The 21,928-nt window shown below is 51.7% G+C and overlaps 2 protein-coding genes and 1 long non-coding RNA gene across 7 annotated transcripts; 1 reads left to right on the forward strand and 2 right to left on the reverse strand.

Moving 5' to 3' along the window:
* Positions 1-5,304: 5,304 nt before the first annotated feature.
* Positions 5,305-18,148, forward strand: PKMYT1 (protein kinase, membrane associated tyrosine/threonine 1). 3 transcript variants are annotated; one of them, XM_036019980.1, is made up of 8 exons: positions 5,305-5,385; positions 6,102-6,236; positions 13,596-14,102; positions 15,019-15,512; positions 16,216-16,322; positions 16,459-16,876; positions 17,754-17,831; positions 17,909-18,148. In XM_036019980.1, the coding sequence occupies exons 3-8, from the start codon at positions 13,752-13,754 to the stop codon at positions 18,018-18,020; spliced, it is 1,560 nt and encodes a 519-aa protein (XP_035875873.1). In that variant the 5' UTR covers positions 5,305-5,385; positions 6,102-6,236; positions 13,596-13,751; the 3' UTR covers positions 18,021-18,148. The 3 variants fall into 3 exon arrangements, with proteins under 3 accessions (XP_035875873.1, XP_035875872.1, XP_028366316.1); XM_028510515.2 differs by lacking the exon at positions 5,305-5,385 and having other exon boundaries at positions 5,579-6,236; positions 16,459-16,631; positions 16,719-16,876; XM_036019979.1 differs by lacking the exon at positions 5,305-5,385 and having other exon boundaries at positions 5,578-6,236.
* Positions 14,552-15,400, reverse strand: LOC118499279. Its single transcript, XR_004901805.1, has 2 exons — positions 15,310-15,400; positions 14,552-15,192 (listed from the first exon to the last, which is right to left on the reverse strand). It is a non-coding gene; the product is annotated as an uncharacterized LOC118499279 (long non-coding RNA).
* PAQR4 (progestin and adipoQ receptor family member 4) lies at positions 17,388-21,710 on the reverse strand. Of its 3 annotated transcripts, XM_028510803.2 has the most exons (4): positions 21,169-21,288; positions 20,689-20,852; positions 19,605-19,826; positions 18,166-19,454 (listed from the first exon to the last, which is right to left on the reverse strand). In XM_028510803.2, exons 3-4 carry the CDS (start codon positions 19,789-19,791, stop codon positions 19,021-19,023), a joined length of 621 nt encoding a protein of 206 aa, XP_028366604.1. In that variant the 5' UTR covers positions 19,792-19,826; positions 20,689-20,852; positions 21,169-21,288; the 3' UTR covers positions 18,166-19,020. The 3 variants fall into 3 exon arrangements, with proteins under 3 accessions (XP_028366588.1, XP_028366604.1, XP_028366597.1); XM_028510787.2 differs by lacking the exon at positions 20,689-20,852 and having other exon boundaries at positions 17,388-19,454; positions 21,169-21,710; XM_028510796.2 differs by lacking the exon at positions 20,689-20,852 and having other exon boundaries at positions 19,605-19,900; positions 21,169-21,302.
* Between the last annotated feature and the right edge of the window lie 218 nt (positions 21,711-21,928).

The following is a 21,928-nucleotide window of genomic DNA, read 5'->3' on the forward strand; positions in this document are numbered from 1 at the left end:
GGCCCCACCTGGCCCCCGAGGCCCCTCCACCCCTGTTAGGGACTGTGGCCCTGGCACCAGGCCTGACAGCTCAGATGTTACTCTAACTGTTGAGGGGCAGGCAGGCATTGGGGGCACCCCAGCCCCAGCCCAAACACAGCTGGGGAGAGGGAGGAGCCGAGTTAAAAAATGTGGGTGTGGCTGACAGGGGAGACTCAGAATGAGTTACTGTGTTATATGGAGAGACAAGGCAGAGGCCACAGGGTGTTACAAGGCCCGTGGCCAGGAAACAATGTAGCTCACTGTGCGTCACAAGTAGACTTGCCCACAAGAAGAGAGGCAGTATTATCCCATCCAACCCTGAAGACCGAAATATTATCTCACCCAACTCAGTGCAGCACTGGGAGATGGCCCTTCATACCCAACTGAGGCTGGACTTGCAAGAGTGGGCCTGAGCCTCCTTTCACAGGGATGGGTCACCCCATGCTCATCCTGTCCAAGGGTCTTCACTTTTCCTGAAGGCTCTGCTAGGGCCCACCCATTGCAGGAGGCCCTCCCAGCTTCACCTCCATCTCTTGCTGAAATAAGCAGCACTGACTCTAGTTTTGGGGGACAGAGTGTTGGGGGGCCACTGCTCAGGCTGTGGTAGGGGCAGGATTGCAGGCTCAGGATTCCAGGAAGAGTACCTGAGGGGCTAGTAACCACTCTCCATCCCTAGGGGGAGGGCAGATGGAGTCGAGTCAGGTGAAGGGGGCTTGGTGGGAGTATGAGAGGACAGGAGAGGCAGGCCTGGGAAATGCCAGGAGTCGAGGGTCTGGACACCAGCCCTTACCTCCTCCAGTGAGTCTGTGGGCCCCACTGGGCTGGCTGGAAATAGCAGTGACTCAGACCCCTTGGACCCTAGTCCGCAAGGCCCCACACCCTCTCGATCTGCTGGCCCACTCCCTGCTTGGTCAACCCCTCTTGGCACCTGTGGCTAAGGAGTCCAGCCTGCCAAATGAGGCAGGCTGTCAGGGTGGGGGCCTGGAAAGGTGCCACAGTGAGGAGTGGGCAGCAGGTGGTGGGTTTTGCTTCTTATGTGAGCCCTTGGAACCCACAACAGCTATGGGGACAGCTCCAGCCACCAGTGGAATGCAGGCCTTTTTCCAGGTATCCCCTCACCTGTAGTCCTCCCAGAACTGATCTGTGCCTGCACCTTTCCTTCCATCCACCCTTGGGCTACACCCTTGCTGCTCTCTCTCCCCACACAAGAGGACCCCCACTCAGGAATCACGCTCACCTGAGCTCATGCATGCATGTGCATACACACATAAAACCATGCCCCCGGCACCCAGCTCCTCTGACAGACCCATCTTTGCACAAGGCTCCTGCTGGGTCTCCTCAGTCCAATGCCTTAACACAGCACTCCACATGCCACCTCCTGCCCTGTCTGGCAGAGGGTGTAACCTGGAGTCCTGGAGGACGCCGGACCTTCCACTGGCTACTAGGAATGGCTCAGGTGTGGCCCCTGGCCCCAGCCACCCAAGACAGCTAGGGACAGCTGGGATGGTTCACTCAGGCTCCCCAGGGAGGGATTTCCTGCCTGCCACTTGCTCTTCCCTGTGGCAACCAGTAGTGATCTTCATGGAGGGAAGCTCATGGCCTCATGGTCAATGGGCTGGGTGCTGGGCTCAGATTCAGACTGGGTTAAGTATCTGCTTTATCTAGCTGAGGAGCCTGAGCAGGCATCTGACCTCCCTGAGTCTGTTCACTCTCCTCTTAACTGATGATACTAATAGTAGCACGGTGTCAGGGGTATTAAGGGAGCTACTTGATACTCCATTTTGCAGATAGGGAAACAGAGGCAGAGAGTAGAAGGGACTTGGCTTAGATTACATACCTCCTAAGTAACAGGGTTGAACTTTGAAGCCAGGTAGCCTACACCCACAACCCCAGTTCACAGTCCTTCACTCTTTGCTACTCCACACACTTGTGGCAGCAACAGGCCCAGTTACTCCAGACACTGCATTGCTCTTTGCCTGCCCTGCACCAGTCTGGGCCCAAGGTGTCTGCTTGAGACTTGAGGGCCCCCTACACAGACCCAGTCACACAGACACTCAGCTCACCCCACAGGGTGCCAGGGAAGCTTGTCTCAGGAGGAGGCAGGCGGGGAGACCAGGAAGAGCCGTGTGGGAGGTAAAGGCTGGGTGCCTGCTTGGCCACTTCCAGAGCGAATGCTGGTGCCCACCACCACTGCCAAGCTGCCTGGGTGCTGGCATGGGCCTGTGGGAAATGTCAGTCAGCCAGGGGCCGTGGGCCAGCTTAACGCTACTCAGGACAAGGATCAGGTCCAGTTGGACATCCACAGCCCCTGCACTGCCACCACCCCTACCCCCAGCATAGCTGTCCCCTCAGCTCACCCCCAGCCCCAAACAGGCAGGCCTGAGAGCGCATGAATCATTTTGGGGCTGACAGAGCTCCTGGTGGAGTCCAGGCCTCGGCTTCCCCTTGCTCCCAGGCTTGAGGGGACATGGCCCAGCCTCTGCATAGAGGAACAACTTTGAGGGCCAGAGCTAGAAGCCCAGGACAAGGTGACAGCTGGGGTGTTAAAAGTGCAAGACAGCCCTGGCCTGGTAGCTCAGTTAGCTGGTTAAAGCATCTTCCCAATAAGCCAAGGTTGCAGGTTCAATCCCCAGTGAGGGCACATACAAGAATCAACCAATGAATGTGTAAATAAGTGGAACAACAAATCAGTGTTTCTCTCTCTTCTGTCTCTGCCCCCTCTAAAATCAATAAATTAAAAAAAAAAAGTTTTAAAGTTCAAGACAGAGGCCCAAGAAGTCAGTCACCTAAAATGGCACAGCCACCCTGGCCAGGTGGCTTAGTTGGTTGGAGCATCATCCTATGCACCAAGAGGCTGTGGGTTTGATTCCTGGTCAGGGCACACACCTAGGATGCGGGTTTGATCCCTAGTCAAGGTGCACAGGGGAGGCAACTGATTGATGTTTGTCTCTCACATAGATGTTCTTTTTTCTCTTTCTCTCACTCAAATCAGTAAACATATCCTTGGATGAAGATAAAATAAAATAAAATAAAATAAAATAAAATAAAATAAAATAAAATGACATAGCCTGTGTCAATAGGCTCCCAGCCTTCTACTCTCAATAGCACCACCTACCTACCAAATGGGGAATTAGGGAGAATTCCCCTAGCTAGAAGGGCAACCAGAAGCCTACAGGAAAGATACCTTCTGAACCTGCAGCTGTGCTAAAGGGCCCTCAGGTCACCCTCTTGACCCTCTATGTGGCAGCTCTTCAGCCCCATCCCTGAATCGAGGCTCTGGGACACCTTCCCTGGCATCCTCAGGCATTTGCACTGTGTAAAGTTGACCTCTGTTAATTCCCTCTCCTCACACACCAGCTTAATAAACTGTCAGTTTATTAAAACTGTGTGAAATATGGTGTACATTCTGGGTTAAGTAGCTGCTCTATCTAGCTGGAGAGCTTGAGCAGGTATCTGACCTCCCTGAGTCTGTTGACTGTCCTCTAAACTGATATGAATAGTACCCCAGTGTCAGGGCTATTGGCGGAGCTACTTGATACTCCATTTTACAGATGGGAAACAAAAGCAGAGTAGAAAGGCCTTGGCTTAGATTGTATACCAGTGTGAAATACTATGTACATTTGGAAGTGTGCATAAGATGGAAATGTACAATATAATAAATATCTACAAAGCAAACACCTATGTGGCTGGCACAGAAGTCAAGAAATAGAACACAGTCGGCTCCCTAAAAGCACCCATCACAATCTCCCCTTTTCTGCTAGGTAGCTGTCTTTTTGCATTTGTGGCCTTTTACTTGCCTTTCTTACTCCACCTTATCCTGTTTTGTGGCCACATTGAAGGACTTCCTGGAGATAGTATGAGAGGTACAGGTGCTGTTGTGGTGATGGGGACACACGGGGACGTGTGTGGAGTACACCTAACCTGGGATGCCATCCCACCTAACCTGGGATGTCAGCTCTCATGTGGATGTGTAGCTAGGAATCACACTCCTGGGCAGGAGGTGGGGGCTTTCTCCTAGATGGAGCCCCAGCCAAGCAGTGTGGTCTCAAATCCTGAGGGCCCATGCCTCTACCCCTGTGACTCTGGGGTGGGCGTGGGAATCTTGACCCCTCTCCTCCAAATTCCTCCTTTTGGTCCAGGGGGTTGCTTTGAAAACTGTAAAACACTGTGCAAATAAGGGAGTGTTACTGCTATTAAACAATGAGCTCTTACTGTGTTCTAGCCCCTGTATTGGACACTTCACATGCATTTTCTCATTTAATGCTCATACTCCCCAAGGAGGTAGGAACTATTATTATCTCCATTTTACAAATGTGGAAACAGGCCCAGAGACATAAAGAAACGTACCCATGATTATATAGCTTCTGTGTGGCAGAAAAGGAGCCCCAGTTTCCCCAACTCTATGGCCCATGCTCTTTCCTGCTATCTGTACTTAACTTTACATTTGAGCCCTTCTACACAATAAAATGTCCATTGGAAGCATATTTTTTTAATTCAAAAATATTTTTAAGTTGTTGTGAGTTAGACTTTCAGGAATGGGCAGTTGGAAAAAGGCCTGAGTCCAGGACTCTCGAAGATGGGGTTGGCAGAGTGGATGGCAGCTGGAGAGGGGTATGCCTGCTCCCAAGGCCTCCTGGGGACCAGCCTGGGGTCTTTAATGAGGATCTAGGGTGAGTCACAGGGACTATGGCTGCCAGAGATGCTAATGCAAAGGAAGGGTGCAAGGAAAGGGGAGGGGGCTGAGTCCTCCAGGGTTCTGGACCTAACCTGGGATGTCAGGCTGATCTGTGCACTGGAGAATGTTCACTGAAGGCCAGGAACTGTAGTGGGTTGGGAGTCCTGGAGTCCATGACCTTTCAGAAACTTGAGGGTCAGGTGGTCAATAAGTAAACCAGTAAGCAGGATAGAATTTCATATAGAGTTGCAATAAGAAGAAAATGAAGTGCGAAAATGTATGTGATGAGATGCAGAGCACTCTATGGAGGGTGGCCTGGGAGAGTGACTCCCCTCCACCCTGTTGAGTGAAATAAAGGTCCGCTCCGTAAAGGAGTAACTTCAGCTGCACTAATGTTAGGAATCAGCACTTGCTCTGTGTCAGCCTCCTGATAAAGCACTTTAAGGGAATCATTCCACTTGAACTTCTAGCTCCTTGAGGAAAGCTTCATCAGCTCAAGTTTTAGAGAGGAGACTAATCCGAAGCTCAGAAAGGCCCAGGTGCGTTTCCAAGGTCATTCAGACCCGGAGTTGAGGGAGGTGTGAGCTGAGCTCAAGTCTCAAATCCAATGAATGAAGAGGGCTGCGGCCGAGGTGGCTGAAGCCTGGAAGCAGAGAGGTTCCAGCCTAGCTGTCTGGAAAGCTTCCTGGGTTGGCATTTTCTGATTCCCAAAGCCAAAACCGCTCGTTCCGCGGGTCTGAGGAATGCCTGTCTGGCATCCCCACCGCATCCACCATGTGGTGCACGACGTGTGTGTGTGTGTGTGTGTGTGTGTGTGTGTGTGCGCGCGCGCGCGCACGCGTGTGTGGTGGAGCCTGGGGGGTGGGGGTAACCAGCGAGCCCAGGGAACTCCACCTCGCCGGGATCCTATAGGACGCAGGAACTTCCTGTCCTGCCCTAAGGTGACCGCCTCCTGGACTACACCTCCGGGGCAAAATGCGGTGACTGCTCCTTTCATAGAAGAGAAAACTAAGCCAGAAAGAATCATGGTGACAGGACCGGGGTCTAGAGGTCGGTCGGAGTCCCGGAAGAGAGGTGGAAGGGACCTAACGTACAGTTCACACCCGCTGTAACGCCTCAGGGACACGACAGCAAGGCGTATCCGCTTCTGCCCCTCCCCCGGCCGGCGCCGGGATGGCTTTGCGCCTGCGCAATAAGAACGCTCAGCAGGAGGAACTTGTGGGTCGCGATTGGCGACCAGCACGCAGGGACGTGAGGGGCAGAGCTCAAGAAGGCTGAGCTGTTTGATGGGCTGAATTGGGGAGGGGGCGGAGCAAGAGGCGTTCTTGGGCGGGGACTCGAGTCCGGTTTGGAATTTTTGGCGCGAGTTGACTCCGCGCGCGTTCACGGGCCGTTCCCCTTCCAGAGGCTCCTCTCGCCTGGGCGTAGAGAGCTGTCGACGGCAGACCCTGGCCCTCCTGACCCCCCGACAGGTCCCTGCGGCCTCTGCTGACCCGAAATCTGGGAGCTCGCAGAGCTGCGCCCCGCCTACCCGCTCCAGGTGAGCCCAGAGCCAGCCCTGAGGGTCTTCCGGCCAGACCGCCCTCCCCTCTTCTTTTCTTCCCCTCGCTCCTGGCACCCCTTGCCCTCGGAGAGCTCCTCCCCTGCTCACCCTCATCCTCCTCCCTCATATCCCTTGGACGTCCTCCCTCTCAGTCGGGCTGTGTCCCGCCGTGTCCCTCCGTTAACTTTTCTTTGGCTGGCCCTGCCCCGGGCGACCCCGCCCACTTTCCCTCTAGCTGCTGGGGGTGACAGACCCTGCCGCTCCCAGTCCTTCCACAGACTCCCTGTCCCCTTTCATTTGGGAACCCCAGCGACTGCCCCCGCCCCTGTTACTTGTCCTTCCCTAGGAAAAGCCCCACCCACATTCCATCCACAGCCCCTCCCACGTGACAGCTGGTCTACTCAACTCTTTTCGCCAGGGTTTGTTTCCCTACCCCCGTGGAGGTGAATCTGCTGTTGCCCTGCCCGGGAAGAATTCACAGTCTAGTGTGGTAGACCGAGGTCAGCAGATGTGTCCTGTCCAAAGAGAGGATGAGGCTTGTAGAAGCTGTAGAGGTCACCCTGGCCCTGCCTCTGCTCTGGGCCACACTGGATTCACCTTGCTCCTTCTATCTACCCTGCCCCACCCACAAACCTGTTAGGCCAGGCCAGTGGTACTAAAATGTGACTTTGGGATGGTCTGAGAACTGGTTTAAGATGCAGGTGGCCAGTGTCTCCAAATGTGACAGGACTGGGTCTGGAGGCTGTACTTCTAACCAGTACCCTGGAAGATCCTGACCTCCCAGCTCTTCACTTTGAGAAACCCTGGAATGGGATTCCTGAGGTAAAAGAGGCAGAGGAAGGGTCATCACAATATGTAGGGTGAGTTTTCTAGGCAGGCACCCATGGGGGTCCCTCCCTCAGTCCTCACTCTCCCAGGGACTGGAGTGTACACTTCAAGATGACTGTCCCCCTTGTTTCATTTACTGGCTCACCTCTTGTTGGGGGTGGCATCTTTTGATACACTGTGGCTCCCTCTCAAAAGTAAACTTCCCCCTTTTGTTTTCTTATTTTTGTTTTAATTACAACATTATAGCAACACAAAAAGCCCTCTGTGCCCCAACACACAAAGCCACTTATACACATGGGGCCTCTGTAATTTTGTGTGTCTTTTAACAGCACTTATTGAGGAATCTGCATGCTAGACACTAGGCTGAGCCTTCCCTGAGGTTAATTTATAGGTCCACAAACCCCCTGAATCAGCCAGATGAATTTCAGAATTCAAAGGTGTCAGATTTTAGAAAGCTAATAGGGTGCATATGACACTTATATGTAACACCACCCATGGGCCTGGGACATCATCCAATATGAAACACATTAATATTTCTGTTGAGAAATATATAAACATTCATACTTAGAGGGAAAAAAGGTCAGACCAGATTTTTCTGCCAAATGAGTTTTACATGTAGATATTTAGTTGTCCCATTTGTTGTGAAGACTGTTCTTTCCCACTAAGTTGTTTTGGCACCCTTGTCAAAATTAATTGACTATAAATGTGAGGGTTTATTTCTGAATTCTCTATTTGATCTTTGTGTCTATCCTTATGTGAATACCACACTGTTTTGATTATTGTTGCTTTGTAGTAAGTTTTGAAATCAAAGTATGAGTTCTCCAATTTCATTTTGATTGTTTTTGGCTATTGTGGGTCTGGTGCATTTCCATATGAATTTTAGGATCAGCTTGCTAGTTTCTGCAAAAAAACCCAGCTGAGATTCTGATAGAGTTTGTGCTGAATCTGTAGGTTAATTTGGAGAGTATTATCATTTTATCCATATTAAATCTTTGGATCTATGAACATGTAATATCTTTCCATTAATGGGGTAGAGCCAAAGCAGGTTTACATTTGTTTGTATGGAAAATAATACAGGAATTAATCACTAATACAAGAATAAACTCTGTTTCTCGTACTCACAACTGTAAACCTACTTTTGCCCCATCACTTATTTAGGTTGTCTTTAATTTCCTAAAGAAGCTGAGGGAACTCTGGCCTGCGTGGTTCATTTGGTTGGGTGTTGTCTCACAAAACAAAAGGTCACCAGTTCGATTCCCAGGTGTAGCACGTGCCTGGGTTGTGATTTTGGTCCTGGGCCATGGCACATGCAGAAGGCAAAGAATTGATGTTTCTCTCACATTGATGTTTCTTTCTCTCTTTTCTTCCCTCCCTTCCCCTCTCTCTAAAAAATAAAAAGATAAAATTAAACAAACAAACAAACAAAACATTTAGACTCGAAGGACAGATAAAGAGCTTCCCAGACAAAAAACTAAAGGAGTTCATCATCATCAAACTATTATTATATGAAATGTTAAAGGAATTTGCTTAAGAAAAAGAAGATCATAACTAGGAACAATAAAATGGCAATGAATACATATGGATCAATAATTGAATCTAAAAAAAACAAACAAAGCAAACAAGAAGAACAGAGATGGAATCATGGATGTGGAGAGTGTTTTGATGGTTTCCAGATGGAAAAGGGTGTAGCGGAATGGGTGAAGAGGTGAGAGGATTAATAAATACAAATAGGTAGTTACAGAATAGCCATGGGGGTATAAAGTACAGTACAGGAAATGGAGTAGCCAAAGGACTTACACACCTGACCCATGGACATGAACAATGATGTGGGGATAGCCTGAGGGAGTGGGGGTTGCTAGGTGGAACAGGGAAAAGGGGGGAAAATTGGGACAACTGTAACAGCATAATCAATAAAATATATATATATCTAAAAGCTGAGGTGCTCTGGCAGGTGTGGCTCAGTAGATTGAGCATCAGACAGCGAACCAAAGGGTTGTGAGTTCGATTCCCAGTCAGGGCACATGCCTGGGTTGCAGGCCAGGTCCCTGGTAGGAGGCATGTGAGAGGCAACCACACATCGATGTTTTCCTTCTCTCCTTCCCTTCCCCTCTCTCTAAAAATAAATAAATAAAATCAGCTCTTTAAAAAAAAGCTGAGGGAAGAAAGGAAAGAATATATATGCATAATGTTTGTTACAGTGACCTTATTTACCACATCTGTTTCTTTCCATTTGTTCCTGTGGGTTTGAGTTACTATTGGGTATCATTTTCTAGTCCAATAGTATTATTCTCTCCTGCCTCCTTTGTGCGGTTATATGCAAGTATATCACACTTCTTTGTGTTATATACCCAACAATACAATTACACATTGTTTTATACAGTTGCTTTTTAAATTAGCTAAGAGAAGAAAGGAGAAGAAATATGCATTTATACTTCTTTTATATTGCATAATTTCCTTTACTAGTGTTTTTTGTTTTTTCATGTAGGTTAGAATTACTGCTTGGGATCACATGCTTTTAGTTTGAAGAATTTCCTTTAGTTTTTCTTGTAAAGTAGGTCTTTTGGCAATGAATTCTTTCTCTTTTTGTTTATCTGGGAATGTCTTTATTTTGCCTTTATTTTTGAAAAATAATTTGATGGATATAGGATTCTTGGTTGACAAATTCTCTCCTAGCACTTTGAACACCTTATCCTGTTGCCTTAAAAAAAATTACTTATTTTTATAGACAGAGGGGGAGGGAAGGAGAAAGAGAGGGAAAGAAACATCAATGTGTGGTTGCCTCTTGCACACCCTCCACTGGGGACCCAGCCCACAACCCAGGCATGTGCTCTGGCCGGGAATTGAACCAGCAACCCTTTGGTTCGAAGGCCCCGGCCCAATCCACTGAGCCACACCAGCCAGGGTTCCTGTTTCCTTCTGACCTGCATTGTTTTTGATGAGAAGTCAGCAGTTAATCTTATGAGGAGGTTTTTAAGTGATGGATCATTTTTCTCTTGCTGCTCTCAAGATTTTCTCCTTGTTTGATTTTCAGCACTTTTAGTATAATGTGTTTGTGGATCTGTGTTTTTATCCTACTTGAAGTTTACTGAGCTTCTTTACTATGTGTTTTTCTAAATTACATTTGGGAAGTTTTTATCCATTACTTCTTAGCATATTTTTCCTGCTCCTTCTCTTCTTCTGGTACCCTCATTATATTTATGTTGGTACACTTAGGGTGTGATACATTTCTCTCAGGCTCTGTTCCTGGCATTCTTTTTTCTCTCTGTTCTTCAGATTGTATAATTTCTATCAATCTATCTTCAACTTTACTAATTATTTGTCCTGCCAGTTCAAATCTAATGTTTAACCCCTCCAGTGAATTTTCACTTTAGTTATTGTACTTTTCAACTCCACAATTTCCATTTGATTGTTTCAATAATTCCTATCTTATTAATATTCTCTATTTGGTGATATGTCAGCATGCTTCCTTTAAGCGTGGCTTTCTTTTGTTCATTGAACATATTTACAGTGGCTACTTTGAAGTCTTAATCTGTTACATCTGATATCTGGTCCCTCTCATAGGCAGTTTCTGTTGCCTTTTTCCCCGTGTCTTTGCACAACTTGAAATTTTTTGTTGAAAACTGGACATTTTTAAAAATTGATTTGAGAGAGAGAGGAAAGGGGAGAGAGAACAAGAGAAAAACAATGACTTGTTGTTCCACTTATTTATGTACTCCTTGGTTGCTTCTTGTATGTGCCCTGAACAGAGGTCAAACCAGTAACCTTGGCATATTGGGTGACTCTCTAGCCAACTGAGCTACCAGCCAGGATCTTCAGGTCATGGACATTTTAGATAATATGTTTTAGCCACTGTGTATACTGGTTCCTCACCACCCCCTCTAGGGCTTGTGATTTTAAAAAAAAAATTAAATTGATTTTTAAAGAGAGAGGAAAGGCGAGAGAAAGAAAGAGAGACATATCTATTTGCCATTCTACCCATTAGTGCATTCATTGGTTGACTCCCACAGGTGCCCCAACTGGGGATCAAACCTTCAACACCAGCACATCAGGCTGACGCTTCAACCAACTGAAACACCCAGCCTGGGCTGTGTGTGCGTGTGCACGTGTGTGTGCATGTGTGCACATGCGTGTGCATGCGTTTGTGTGTGTTTGCTTATCTGTTTGTTTAGTGACTGGTTGGACCATTGTAGTGATGTCTCTTTCTGCAGTATGAAGTCTATGAAGTCTCTGACATTGCTCCTTACAGGGTCCAGCTGGAACATGTGCACAGTCAACCTGGCACACTGAGAATTTTGGGGGACTCTCTTTGTGCTTTCCCTGATCATATCCACCTGTCAGGCTACCCCAATTTCTGTCTTCTGTATTGCTTTTGTCCTGCAGTATCAATTTCTCTATAGACTGATATAATTACATTTTGGCTCCTTTAACAGGGTAGCTTTTTTTTTTTTTTTAAGATTTTATTTATTTATTTTTAGAGAGGGAAGGGAGGGAGGTAGAGAGAGAGAGAGAAACATCAATGTGCGGTTGCTGGGGGTTATGGCCTGCAACCCAGGAATGTACCCTGGCTGGGAATCGAACCTGGGACACTTTGGTTCCCAGCCCGCGCTCAATCCACTGAGCTACGCCAGCCAGGGCTGAACAGGGTAGCTTTTTAATTCAGTGTTTGAGCTTTGTTCTGAGACCAGGAAGGCTCTTAGCTGGCTCTTTCCCTGATTCTCTCTGCTAAACTAGCTGGCCCATGATTTAGCTTTTTGTGATAATGGAATCACCAGCCACCTTCTCCTTGCTTACCACCAGCACTGATTTTTAAAAAAAAAATATTTGTATTTATTGATTGATTTTCGAGAGGGGGGGAGAGAGAGAAACATCAATTTGTTGTTTCACTTATTTAAGCATTCACTGATTGATTGTTAAAAAAATTTTTTTTTAAATTTTTATTGTTTATGATACTACAGTTGTCCCAGTTTTCCCCCCTTGACCCCTACTGGTTGATTCTTGCATGTGCCATGACTGGGAATCAAACCTGCAACCTTGGTGTATGGGGATGACACTAACCACCTGAACTACCCCAGCCGGAGCCTAAATCCTGATTGATCCTGATTGATTCTTTTTTTTTTCTTCTTAAGATTTTATTTACCTACATTTTAAAGAGGGGAAAGGAGGGAGAAAGAAAGGGAGAGAAACATCAGTGTGTGGTTGCCTCTTGCATGCTACCAACCAGGAACCAGGCCCACAACCCAGGCATGTGTCCGGACTGGGAACTGAACCAGCGATTCTTCTATTCACAGGCCAGCACTCAGTCAGCTGAGCCACACCAGCCAGGGCTCAATTGATTTTTGAGAGCACCTTTAAACTTGAACTTCTCATTCTGTTTCACATAAAGTCAGGATTTTGGTGCAGGCAGGGGGTGGCAAGGAGAGAGCTTCAGAGCTCTATTTTTGTTTTTTAATTAAAAAAATGTTTAATTGATTGATTTGTTCACTTCTTTTTAAAAATAATTTTCTAAAGTACACCTGTAGATTTTTTAAGTTTTTTTTTTGAATATTTTATTCATTTTTAGATAGAGGGGAAGGGTGGGAGGGAGAGAAACATCAATGTGTGGTTGCCTCTCATGCGTCCCCGACTGGGGACCTGGCCTGCAGCCCAGGCACGTGCCCTGACTAGGACCTTTTGGTTTGCAGGCCAGCACTCAATCCACTGAGCCACACCAGCCAGGGCTAATTTGTTGTTCACTTTTTTATGCATTCATTTGTTGATTCTTGTATGTGTCCTGACCAGGCATCAAACCCACAACCTTAGCGTATAGGGTGATGCACCTATACCAACTAAGCTAACCCACTAGGGCCAGAGCTCTCTGTTTTATAACCTCTCTCTCCCTAGGCAAAATCTTTGAGCTGCAGCTCTGGAGCTGAGGGCAGGACAGTTATGCCCATCTCCCTGAGTGACACTGCTACCTTAGGGTGAAGGCAGAAGCCTCTGGCCTTCTCAGCTTGCCTCTCCCAGGGTAGAACCTCCTCTGTAGGAATGAGCTGGGGTTTGAGTGATTGTGCTGCACTATTCATAGTCTACTAGACCTAAGACAGAGTTTCTGCCTTATCAGTAGGGGATGGTGGAAGGAGGCAGCCCTCTCTGCTACATTCAGCTGGAATTTAGCCTCTGCAACACAAGAGTTGAAAGTGAAACTACTACATGAGTTTTAGCATCACAACTAGGAAAAAGAAGGCAAGAAACTTGGAATTAGACCTTCTTTTTTTCCCTATGGAATTGGAGATAAGGGAGTATGGGTCTGTGTGACTATTTCCCTCTTACCGTCTTGGAAGAGATTGCATATGGTAATGTTAAATAGCAGTTGTGACAAGGCAGGGATTGCAGGCACATGCTGTACGGCTCCCAAACCTGCCTTGTTTTGACCTCTGCTGGACTGTGGGAGGCTCTGGGCCATGACCCCATGCAGTTGTTTCTGTGACCTGTAGGTACAGACAGCTGTATGCGGGTTTGTATAATTTGTCCTCTGACTTTTCCTGACAGGTACTTGTGTCTCCACGGCCTCCATGTTTAAAGCAGAACATGTGTGCAGAGTAGCCTCGGCCTTCTTCCACAGCCTCTCTGGGGCCACAGGACAAGGACCCATTTGAGTGGACACACTGTTCTGTACTCTACCTCTCAGGGCCTCCTGTGCTGGCCATGCCTGTGCCCACAGAGGGCACCCCACCGCCGCTGAGTGGCACCCCCATCCCAGTCCCAGCCTACTTTCGCCACGCAGAACCTGGTTTTTCCCTCAAGAGGCCCAGGGGGCTTAGCCGGACCCTTCCGCCCCGGCCTCCTGCCAAGGGCAGCATCCCCATTAGTCGTCTCTTTCCTCCTCGGACCCCTGGCTGGCACCAGCCCCAGCCCCGGAGCGTGTCATTTCAAGGCAAAGCCTCTGAGACCCTGCAGAGTCCCGGTTATGACCCAAGCCGGCCGGAGTCCTTTTTCCAGCAGAGCTTCCAGAGGCTTGGCCGCCTGGGCCATGGCTCTTATGGAGAGGTCTTCAAGGTAAGTGGAGTAACAACTCTATGGGCCTGTCTGGAGACGCCCCCTTGCTTCCCTACCCCTGCCTGGATAGGATAGTATTCTGGGCAGCTCTCTCTCCTCTTTGTCTCTCCTGGGCTTCCAGGTGGCCGTCCTCAGGGTTTGATTTGGCCACTTTCTTATAACCCCCACATAGGCCCCTTTGACAGCCCTTCAGTGCACACTCCTGCCTTTTCCAGAGCCTGGCATGCCTGGGAGTGGCTCCCAGCTACCATCTCCTCCCAGCCTAGAGCCAGCCACTCTGGGGTTCTTGGTGAGCTCTGCCTTGCCCTCTGCCCCGCTACTCAGGTTGCAGACACTTAGGCTATACCCTGTATGCCACCTTTTTAAAAAAACATTTTCCAATAATTTCTATTTTCTTCTAAATGGTAGTTTTCCTTAGAGAAGTACTATAAACAACATGGACCCCTAGATTACTTCTTTTTTTTTATTGTATTTTTTCCCATTACTGTTTATCCCCCTTATAAACCAGCTCCCCCACCCTAGATTAATTCTTCCTAGAGGAAACCACTAAGCTTCTCAGATGGGCATCCTTCCTTCCAGAACTTTCTCTACACCTCTAAAATTGACCAGAGATAAACCATTAATATTCTACACAGTGAATCACACTGCCTGTATTGTTCTGTAGCCAGCTTTTTTCACCTCACACAATAGTCTTAGAGACCCTCTGTGTTAGTACTTAGATGTCTGCCCTGTCTCTTCCTTGTTGGGCCTCCAGGGAACCAGCATCTGGTCTTGCTATTGTATGTTCAGGGGTCTTTCTAAGGTAAATGCCATACTGCACCTTCCGCACATGAAATCTTAATATAACCTGCTGGATTGTGCTGCTAAATGGTTGGGCCACCTCCCACCCCACCTGCAGGCATTATCTTCCTTCCAGGTGCGCTCCAAGGAAGATGGCCGGCTCTATGCAATAAAGCGCTCTATGTCGCCATTCCGGGGACCCAAGGATCGGGCCCGAAAGCTGGCTGAGGTCAGCGGCCATGAGAAGGTGGGGAAGCACCCACGCTGTGTGCGACTGGAGCGAGCTTGGGAGGAGGGTGGCATCCTGTACCTGCAGACAGAACTGTGTGGTCCCAGCCTACAGCAGCACTGTGAGGCCTGGGGCACTAGCCTGCCTGAGGCTCAGGTCTGGGGCTACTTGCGGGATACCCTCCTTGCTCTGGCTCACCTGCATGGCCAAGGCCTGGTCCACCTTGACATCAAGCCTGCCAACATCTTCCTGGGGCCTCGGGGCCGCTGCAAACTGGGTGACTTTGGGCTGCTGGTGGAGCTAGATGCGTCTGGAGCTGGTGAGGCCCAGGAGGGAGATCCCCGCTACATGGCCCCTGAGCTGCTGCAGGGCTCCTACGGGACAGCAGCCGATGTGTTCAGGTAAAGGCTGGGCTTCGGAAGGTCCTTCCTGGTTGGGGTACAGTAGCAGAGGGAGGGAAATGCCATCCTGGCTCAAAGTCAGGAAGATTTGGCCTCTAGGTAGGAGACAGTGCCCTAAGAGTATGAAGGCCCCATCCTGTAGTTGAGGGGGTTCTACAGAGTCAGGCTAGACAGTGAACCATCTGGAGCTGCCCTACTGGATTTACCCATCTCTTTACCACGTCTCCACGGAGGGACAATTATTACTCACAGGGGAATGGGCACAGGGGGGTTAAAAAAACTTGCTCAAAATTCAGTTAGGTGGTGAAGCTTGGACTGAACCAGGCTCTGGGTTCCATGGTCCATGCCAGTAACCATTGCTCTGCCTCTAACAGTCTATCCAGCCATGTCCACAGGACCCTGATAATAACACTAATAACCATAGTGTCTGTCAGGTGGAGGTGCCAGGAGGACTCTCCACAGTCATGTGTGGGCCGTGCTGGGCACTAGGTCCATGCTTCATGGCGTGTTCCCGTCATTGGTCCTGCTGAGGCCTTCTCAGAGCCCCCAGTCTCTCCTTCCCCGTCTCCCTGGCTCATGGTGGAAGACAGCAGCCGTTCCCCACCCTCTTCTCAGGGGCATCCTGGGACTCTGGGATCTGTGGCTCAAGGCCAACCTTGCCTATCTTCTGTCCCTGTCTCTGTGCCCACCGCCTGCCTCCCAGTCTGGGTCTCACCATCCTGGAAGTGGCATGCAACATGGAGCTACCCCATGGTGGAGAGGGCTGGCAACAGCTGCGCCAGGGCTACCTGCCCCCAGAGTTCACTGCCGGTGAGTAGGGGGCAAGGATGGGAGGGGACATTGTGTCACAGGGAGGGCAGACTCGAGTGGAAGAGAATGGCAGGCTGTGGGGGACTGCTGGGTTCAGGGCCCAGTCACCCTTGACATGGCCCTGCCCCATGGACAGGCCTGTCTTCTGAGCTGCGGTCTGTCCTCATCATGATGCTGGAGCCTGATCCCAAGCTTCGGCCCACAGCTGAGGCCCTGCTGGCCCTGCCTATGCTCAGGCAGCCACGGCCCTGGAGTGTCCTGTGGTACATGGCTGCTGAAGCCCTAAGTCGAGGGTGGGCCCTGTGGCAGGTAAGCCTGGTGAAAGTGACAGGCTATTCTACCCTGATCCTTGGCCCTGGGGTCTGCCCAGCCTCCCTCGGCTCCCTGTCCCCACAGGCCCTGCTTGCCCTGCTGTGCTGGCTCTGGCATGGGCTGGCTCACCCAGCCAGCTGGCTGCAGTCCCCGGGCCCTCCAGCCACCCCGCCTGGCTCACCACCCTGCAGCTTCCTTCTGGACAGCAGCCACTCCAGCAACTGGGATGATGACAGCATAGGGTGGGTGAGAGCTCTGGACTGATGGGTAAGGGGTGGAGAGGTGGGCTGTCACTGTGGCCAAACTCCATATAGAGGCCAGGCTCCATTGGGATTTAGTGGTGAGCAGGGATCCCTCCCGCAAATCTGGCCCCATCATACCCTGGGAAGGGCACTGAGGCTGGCAGGAGTGCAGCCTGTCCTGGTTTGAATGCAACTGTTTCTTCTAAGCTTAGTGAGTGGAATGGCCACTGTGCAGAACTGGCAACTTCGCCCTTAGGGCACTGCCACTCAAGGGAGCAGCTGGAGGGCCACAGCCCCCAGTGGGAGAGTAGGCAGTATGGCGCCAAGCTCAGTGGAGGCTGCCAGTGCCCAAGGACAAGGCATTGTGTCTTTCATGGGACAAAGTTCTCAGAGCCTGGCAAGGCCCCATCCTGGGAGGAATTCCTTAGTCCAGGATCCCTGGTGGCCAAGTGAGGGGCTGTAATTAAGAAACTGTGGCAAAGGAAAAATACATGCTCAGGGCAGACAGTTCTCAGAAGGAATCATACCATTAACCCCTTATGAAAAGGTCACCCCATTGTCATAGGGACACTATAATTGACATGAAGTACCAAATAAGCTTCATTTACCACAGGTTCACTCCAAAGCCAGTTCATTTGAAGTCCTTGTATTCTGAAAAGGGACAGAGGTGGCCTTTGAGTGTAATCAGGTAGATTTTTAAAGTTGTGGAAATTATTCTTTGGAAGGGCACTATACTTTCATTGTTCCCCGCTGTGGCCCCTGTCTGTGTTCAGCAGGAGGCTGCACAGGGACAGGGCTGATCTTGCTCTTCCCAGGACCTCCTCCCCATGTGCTCCCCACTGCTTGACACCCTGCTTGTCTCGCCCACCCCATACAGGCCCTCGCTCTCTCCAGAGGCCATCCTGGCCAGGGCTGCCAGGAGTACCTCCACCCCCCAGAGCAGGCACACACTGAGGTGAGTGGGCCTAGGGTTAGAAGGCAGGGAGGAGGGTCTTTTGAATCTTGAGTGTCATTTCTCTTTCTTCCCCTTAGGGATGCCCTGGACCTAAGTGACATTGACTCTGAGGCCCCTCAGGGCTCCTTCCCCTCCTTTGAGCCTCGGAACCTCCTCAGCCTGTTTGAGGACTCACTGGGCCCAACCTGAGCCCAGACAGCCCTGGTGCTTTTAACCTTTTAATTCCTTCCCGCATCCTCCTGGAGGCTGGGGTCCCTCTGGGAACTCCAGTGGTCCCTTCTGCCTGGCCATGTCTAATAAAACATATTTGAATCTTGGGAGCGCCCAAGCTTGCTTGCATGGCAACACAGGGCTTTCTGCCCATTTTATTGACATCACCCAGGGTCTGAGGGCTCTGGGATGGACTGAGGCCAAGCTTTGAAGCAGGGCCTCAGGCCAGCAGATTGCAGCTGGGAGCCCCATGCTGTGTAGAACAGATTTCCTGAGCAGGTATGTCCCTGGTGGGTAGGTTGAGCTATTAGAGCATGGCGTTCAATGTGGAGGGTGGGCCCCCAGCCACGTGGGGCCCAGGTCCAGGGCCACTCAGCTCTTTACATCTGGCCAGTTACCTGGAAAAAGTAGCAGCAGTCCTCCTGCCCCTTATTCCTGGGGTAAAGGGATAGTCCTGCTACCCAAACTCCCCGCTCCACAGTCTGGACAGAAGGGAGGAGTAGGCGAGCCTCAGGTTCCTAGGAGGGCTGGCGTGCAGGGTTGAAAGTCAGAGGTCAGGAATCATGGGCTGGTGGCCCAGCCAGCCACCCATGTGGTACCTTATGTGAAGGTCTGAGGAGGGGCACGGTGGGGTTATGGCTCTGGGCTGGCAGGACTCCAGCTATCAGAGAAAGCAAGACTTGACCCCAGAATCCCTCTGGCCCAACTCATAGGTCACAGAGGGTAAGCTGAGGCCCTGAGAAGGACTGGTTTCCTTCCAGCCCACATAGGAAGACAGTACCCTGGAAGAAGGCAGGAAAGGATGCTGGAGCTTGAAGGTGTGGATTGGAGAAGAGACTCCACAGGGAAGAATGGGTGAACAGACAAGGGCTGGGAAGCATCCAGGGAGCCAGCCCCTTGCAGACCAGCAGAAGGAGGGGAGCCTGGTGATGTTAGCCCTAGAAGATTGGGCAGGCTGGCATGTTGTGTGGGTGGTGGTTCAGTCTGGGGGGCAGGCATGGTGGGCGGCCCAAAGCAGGTCAGGCACAACACCAGCGTGCAGTTGAAGGATGGAGCCCACACTGAGCAGGTGCATGATCTGGTGTGAATTCCCCCAGTAGTCGAAGCGACCTGGTCCCCAACGTTCTGGCAGACGGGCCACGTTCACTAGTCCCCCAAGCAGTGCTAGGGCATCCATGCGCAGGTAGCAGGGCAGGGAGCCTGGAGCTCCGGAGCCTAGTCCCACTCCCCGAGCCCCAAAAACCAGGAGGCGGGCACCAGCCTGCCAACCAAAAGCTCGTAGTCGGGCACTGGTGGAGGGGGCGGTAAGGGCCCTCCAGCCAGCCACACCTGACAGCATGGTGTAGCCCACCAGGGCAGCTGGGCGAAGCCAGGGCCTGCAGGCCAGTGTGCAGTGGATGATGGGCAGGGCTCCTGCAGAGGAGAGAGCAGGAGAGGGCACATCAGTCTGGGGGTCTGTCTGCCCTTTCTACCCAGGATTCATGTGAGTGTCCCCTACTGCCCCCTCCCCACTTGCCCCACAGATTTCATTCTTCTAGCCCCTCCCCCCATCCTTTGGCTCACCGAGGGTGTTGACAAGGCAGACCCCACACATATCCAGGGCAAGGAGCCGAGTGTACACAGGGCTGCCCCCTTGGTGGCACATGAAGAGATGGTAGAGCACAGAGCCTGCGGGTGGTGCCAGGCAGGCCACACAGTGTGTGCCCCCCAGCCAGCTATCCTTGCCCAGCTGACCCCAGGGTATGGTCATTGGCAGCAGCACCAGGAAGCCCAGCAGGGCCAGCCCTGGGGGGAGGAGACAGTTATCCATCACACAACTTCAGCACGGAGGACAGGTCATGTCCTCAGGAGTCCACAGTCTAGAGACATGAGAGGAATGAGAGCAAGACAGGTCTTGACAACAGTGATAGACAGCTATCGCCAGACCTGGGACAGAGGCAGGCCCTGGGCTTTCAGGAACTTTACTTACTCAGCAGAGCTCACAATAGTTCTGGAAGTAGAAGAGATCATTATCCCCACTTCACAGGTGAGGAAACTGAGTAACCTGTCCCAGGTGTCTCCGGCAAGTAGAAGAGAGCCCAGGCCTCTTTAACTCCCAAGCTGCTCTTACCTCTGCAACTATATCACCTCCCTGAAAGCAAGGGACCTCAAACCCCAACCTGGCCTCTGTGTGTCAGCAGAAGCCAGAACACGGTGTGACTCGAGCTGAGCTCTGAAAAGGACATGGGGGCAATAATACCAGATCCCAGGGCCCTTAAGCTTATTCCCCCCAACCCCATGTCTCTCCTCTCCATAAGTAATCAGACAAATGAAAGCTTTGCAATCTTCTGTCTTCTGAACGGGGCTAGGTCAGGCAGGAAAAGGTGGAAAAGAGCTTGTTCCATCTTCAACCCAGGTACCTCCTCTGGGAGCTCCATTCCCCCCATCCTAGGCGTTCTACCCTCCCTGCTGGCATTCTGACATTGCCCTCGCGGGTCAAAAGCGGGCACAGTGGACTGGGGCCTCTGGCTACCCATTATTGGCAGGGTCTGGCCAGGCCACAGTCCCCCAGTGGAGGAGGTACCAAGGCTGGGCGCAGCCCGCTCAGGGCCCCCTCTCTTGGTCAGCACAGCTCCGCCGGGCCTCACAGGAAGGGCCCCACGCCTGCGGAGGTGGTGGTGGGGCAGCGGAGGTGTCACCACCAGGCGGAGTCCCAAGACTGGATTGTTCCGGAAAGGGTTGGCAGGGCGGCTGCGCGGGGAGGGGCCGGTGCCCGACTTTTCCTCCTGGACCCCTTCTCGCCCGAGTCAACACCCAAGTCTGGGACGGGTGCTGGTGGGGAAGGTGCACAGGGAACCGGGATTATGAAGGGGCTGGATATCAGGCTGCTTCTCCCCGGGGCTCAGAGGGATTAAGCAGACTTGGTCCCCCACTCTGCTTCCCTCGCCTGCCCTGGGGGCCCTGCCGGGGTAGCGGAAGCAATCTGTGCCGTCCCGGACAATGGCAGCTTTGTCACCGCGGCTCCTGGCTGTGCCAGGACAGGGGCAGCCCAGAATCTGGTCGCTCCTTGGCCTGCTCCTCGGCCTTTGGGCCCCCAGCCCGGCGCAGGCAGGGCTTTTGCGGGTATGGGATGTGGGGCGCAGCTCACCGTGTGTGTAGATGTTGCCCAGCTCGTTGTGTAGGTAGAAGAGGCTGCGCAGGCAGCCCGAGCCGCTGCTGGCTGGACGGTAGCCGGTCAACACGAACTTGTTGAACTGCAGGTGTGGCGGAGAGCTGGCCCAATCCAGCAGGCGCGGCCCGGCCAGGAACGCCATGGCCCGGCCCGGGTGCGAGCGGGCCGCCCTCCTCTTACACCCCACCCTGCCTCCTCAGTGGGGCAGCAGCGGCGGGAGGCTCATCCCAGCGCCTGCCCACGGGCCAATGCACAGCTCGCGCACGCGCTGGCCTGGGGGGTCCCTGCTCTCGCTCCTCCGCTGCGCAAGCGCGGGTCCGGCGCCCCTGCGTCAGCCGATCCCGCTGCAGTGCACGGGTCTCCGCCTGGGCAGGCGCACCGTAGGGACAGTTCAAGGAGGCGGCAGCGGGCCAGTGGTCTCTCCGAAGCCGTGAGGACGGGTGCGGCCTGACGGGGGAGGGGACGGAAGACTCCGCCCCAGCTGGCCACCCCTGCCATCCCACCAGCGTAGATGCTGCGAGGGCCAATAGCTACGGGCTGGTGGGGAGGCCCCGCCCCGAGGCCACCCAGGCCTTCACCCTTTTAGCGTGGTATCTGCGGTGCCAGTCTCATTTGCATGGAGTGGCTATTCACTTGGGACCTGACATTTTGGGTCCCGGTGGCTTTGCCAGAGTAACCCTGGCATCTCGCGTCCCCCTCCGCAGTGTGTGTCCCGGCGTCACTCACGACCTCCAGG

The sequence above is a fragment of the Phyllostomus discolor genome, chromosome 3 (assembly GCF_004126475.2).
Source record: "Phyllostomus discolor isolate MPI-MPIP mPhyDis1 chromosome 3, mPhyDis1.pri.v3, whole genome shotgun sequence".
Classification (NCBI taxonomy): Eukaryota; Metazoa; Chordata; class Mammalia; order Chiroptera; family Phyllostomidae; genus Phyllostomus; species Phyllostomus discolor.

Bases quoted from the DNA above. Each gene is read 5' to 3' on its own strand.
- PKMYT1 (XM_036019980.1), top strand. From the start codon at position 13,752: ATGCCTGTGCCCACAGAGGGCACCCCACCGCCGCTGAGTGGCACCCCC. The intron at 16,877-17,753 runs GTGGGTGAGAGC...CACCCCATACAG, and splicing joins TGGGATGATGACAGCATAGG to GCCCTCGCTCTCTCCAGAGG. The intron at 17,832-17,908 runs GTGAGTGGGCCT...TCTTCCCCTTAG, and splicing joins CAGAGCAGGCACACACTGAG to GGATGCCCTGGACCTAAGTG.
- PAQR4 (XM_028510787.2), bottom strand. From the start codon at position 21,334: ATGGCGTTCCTGGCCGGGCCGCGCCTGCTGGATTGGGCCAGCTCTCCG. The intron at 19,827-21,168 runs GTGAGCTGCGCC...TCCTCCCCCCAG, and splicing joins GGGCAACATCTACACACACG to GGCTGGCCCTGCTGGGCTTC. The intron at 19,455-19,604 runs GTGAGCCAAAGG...TCTCCTCTGCAG, and splicing joins CTGCCTTGTCAACACCCTCG to GAGCCCTGCCCATCATCCAC.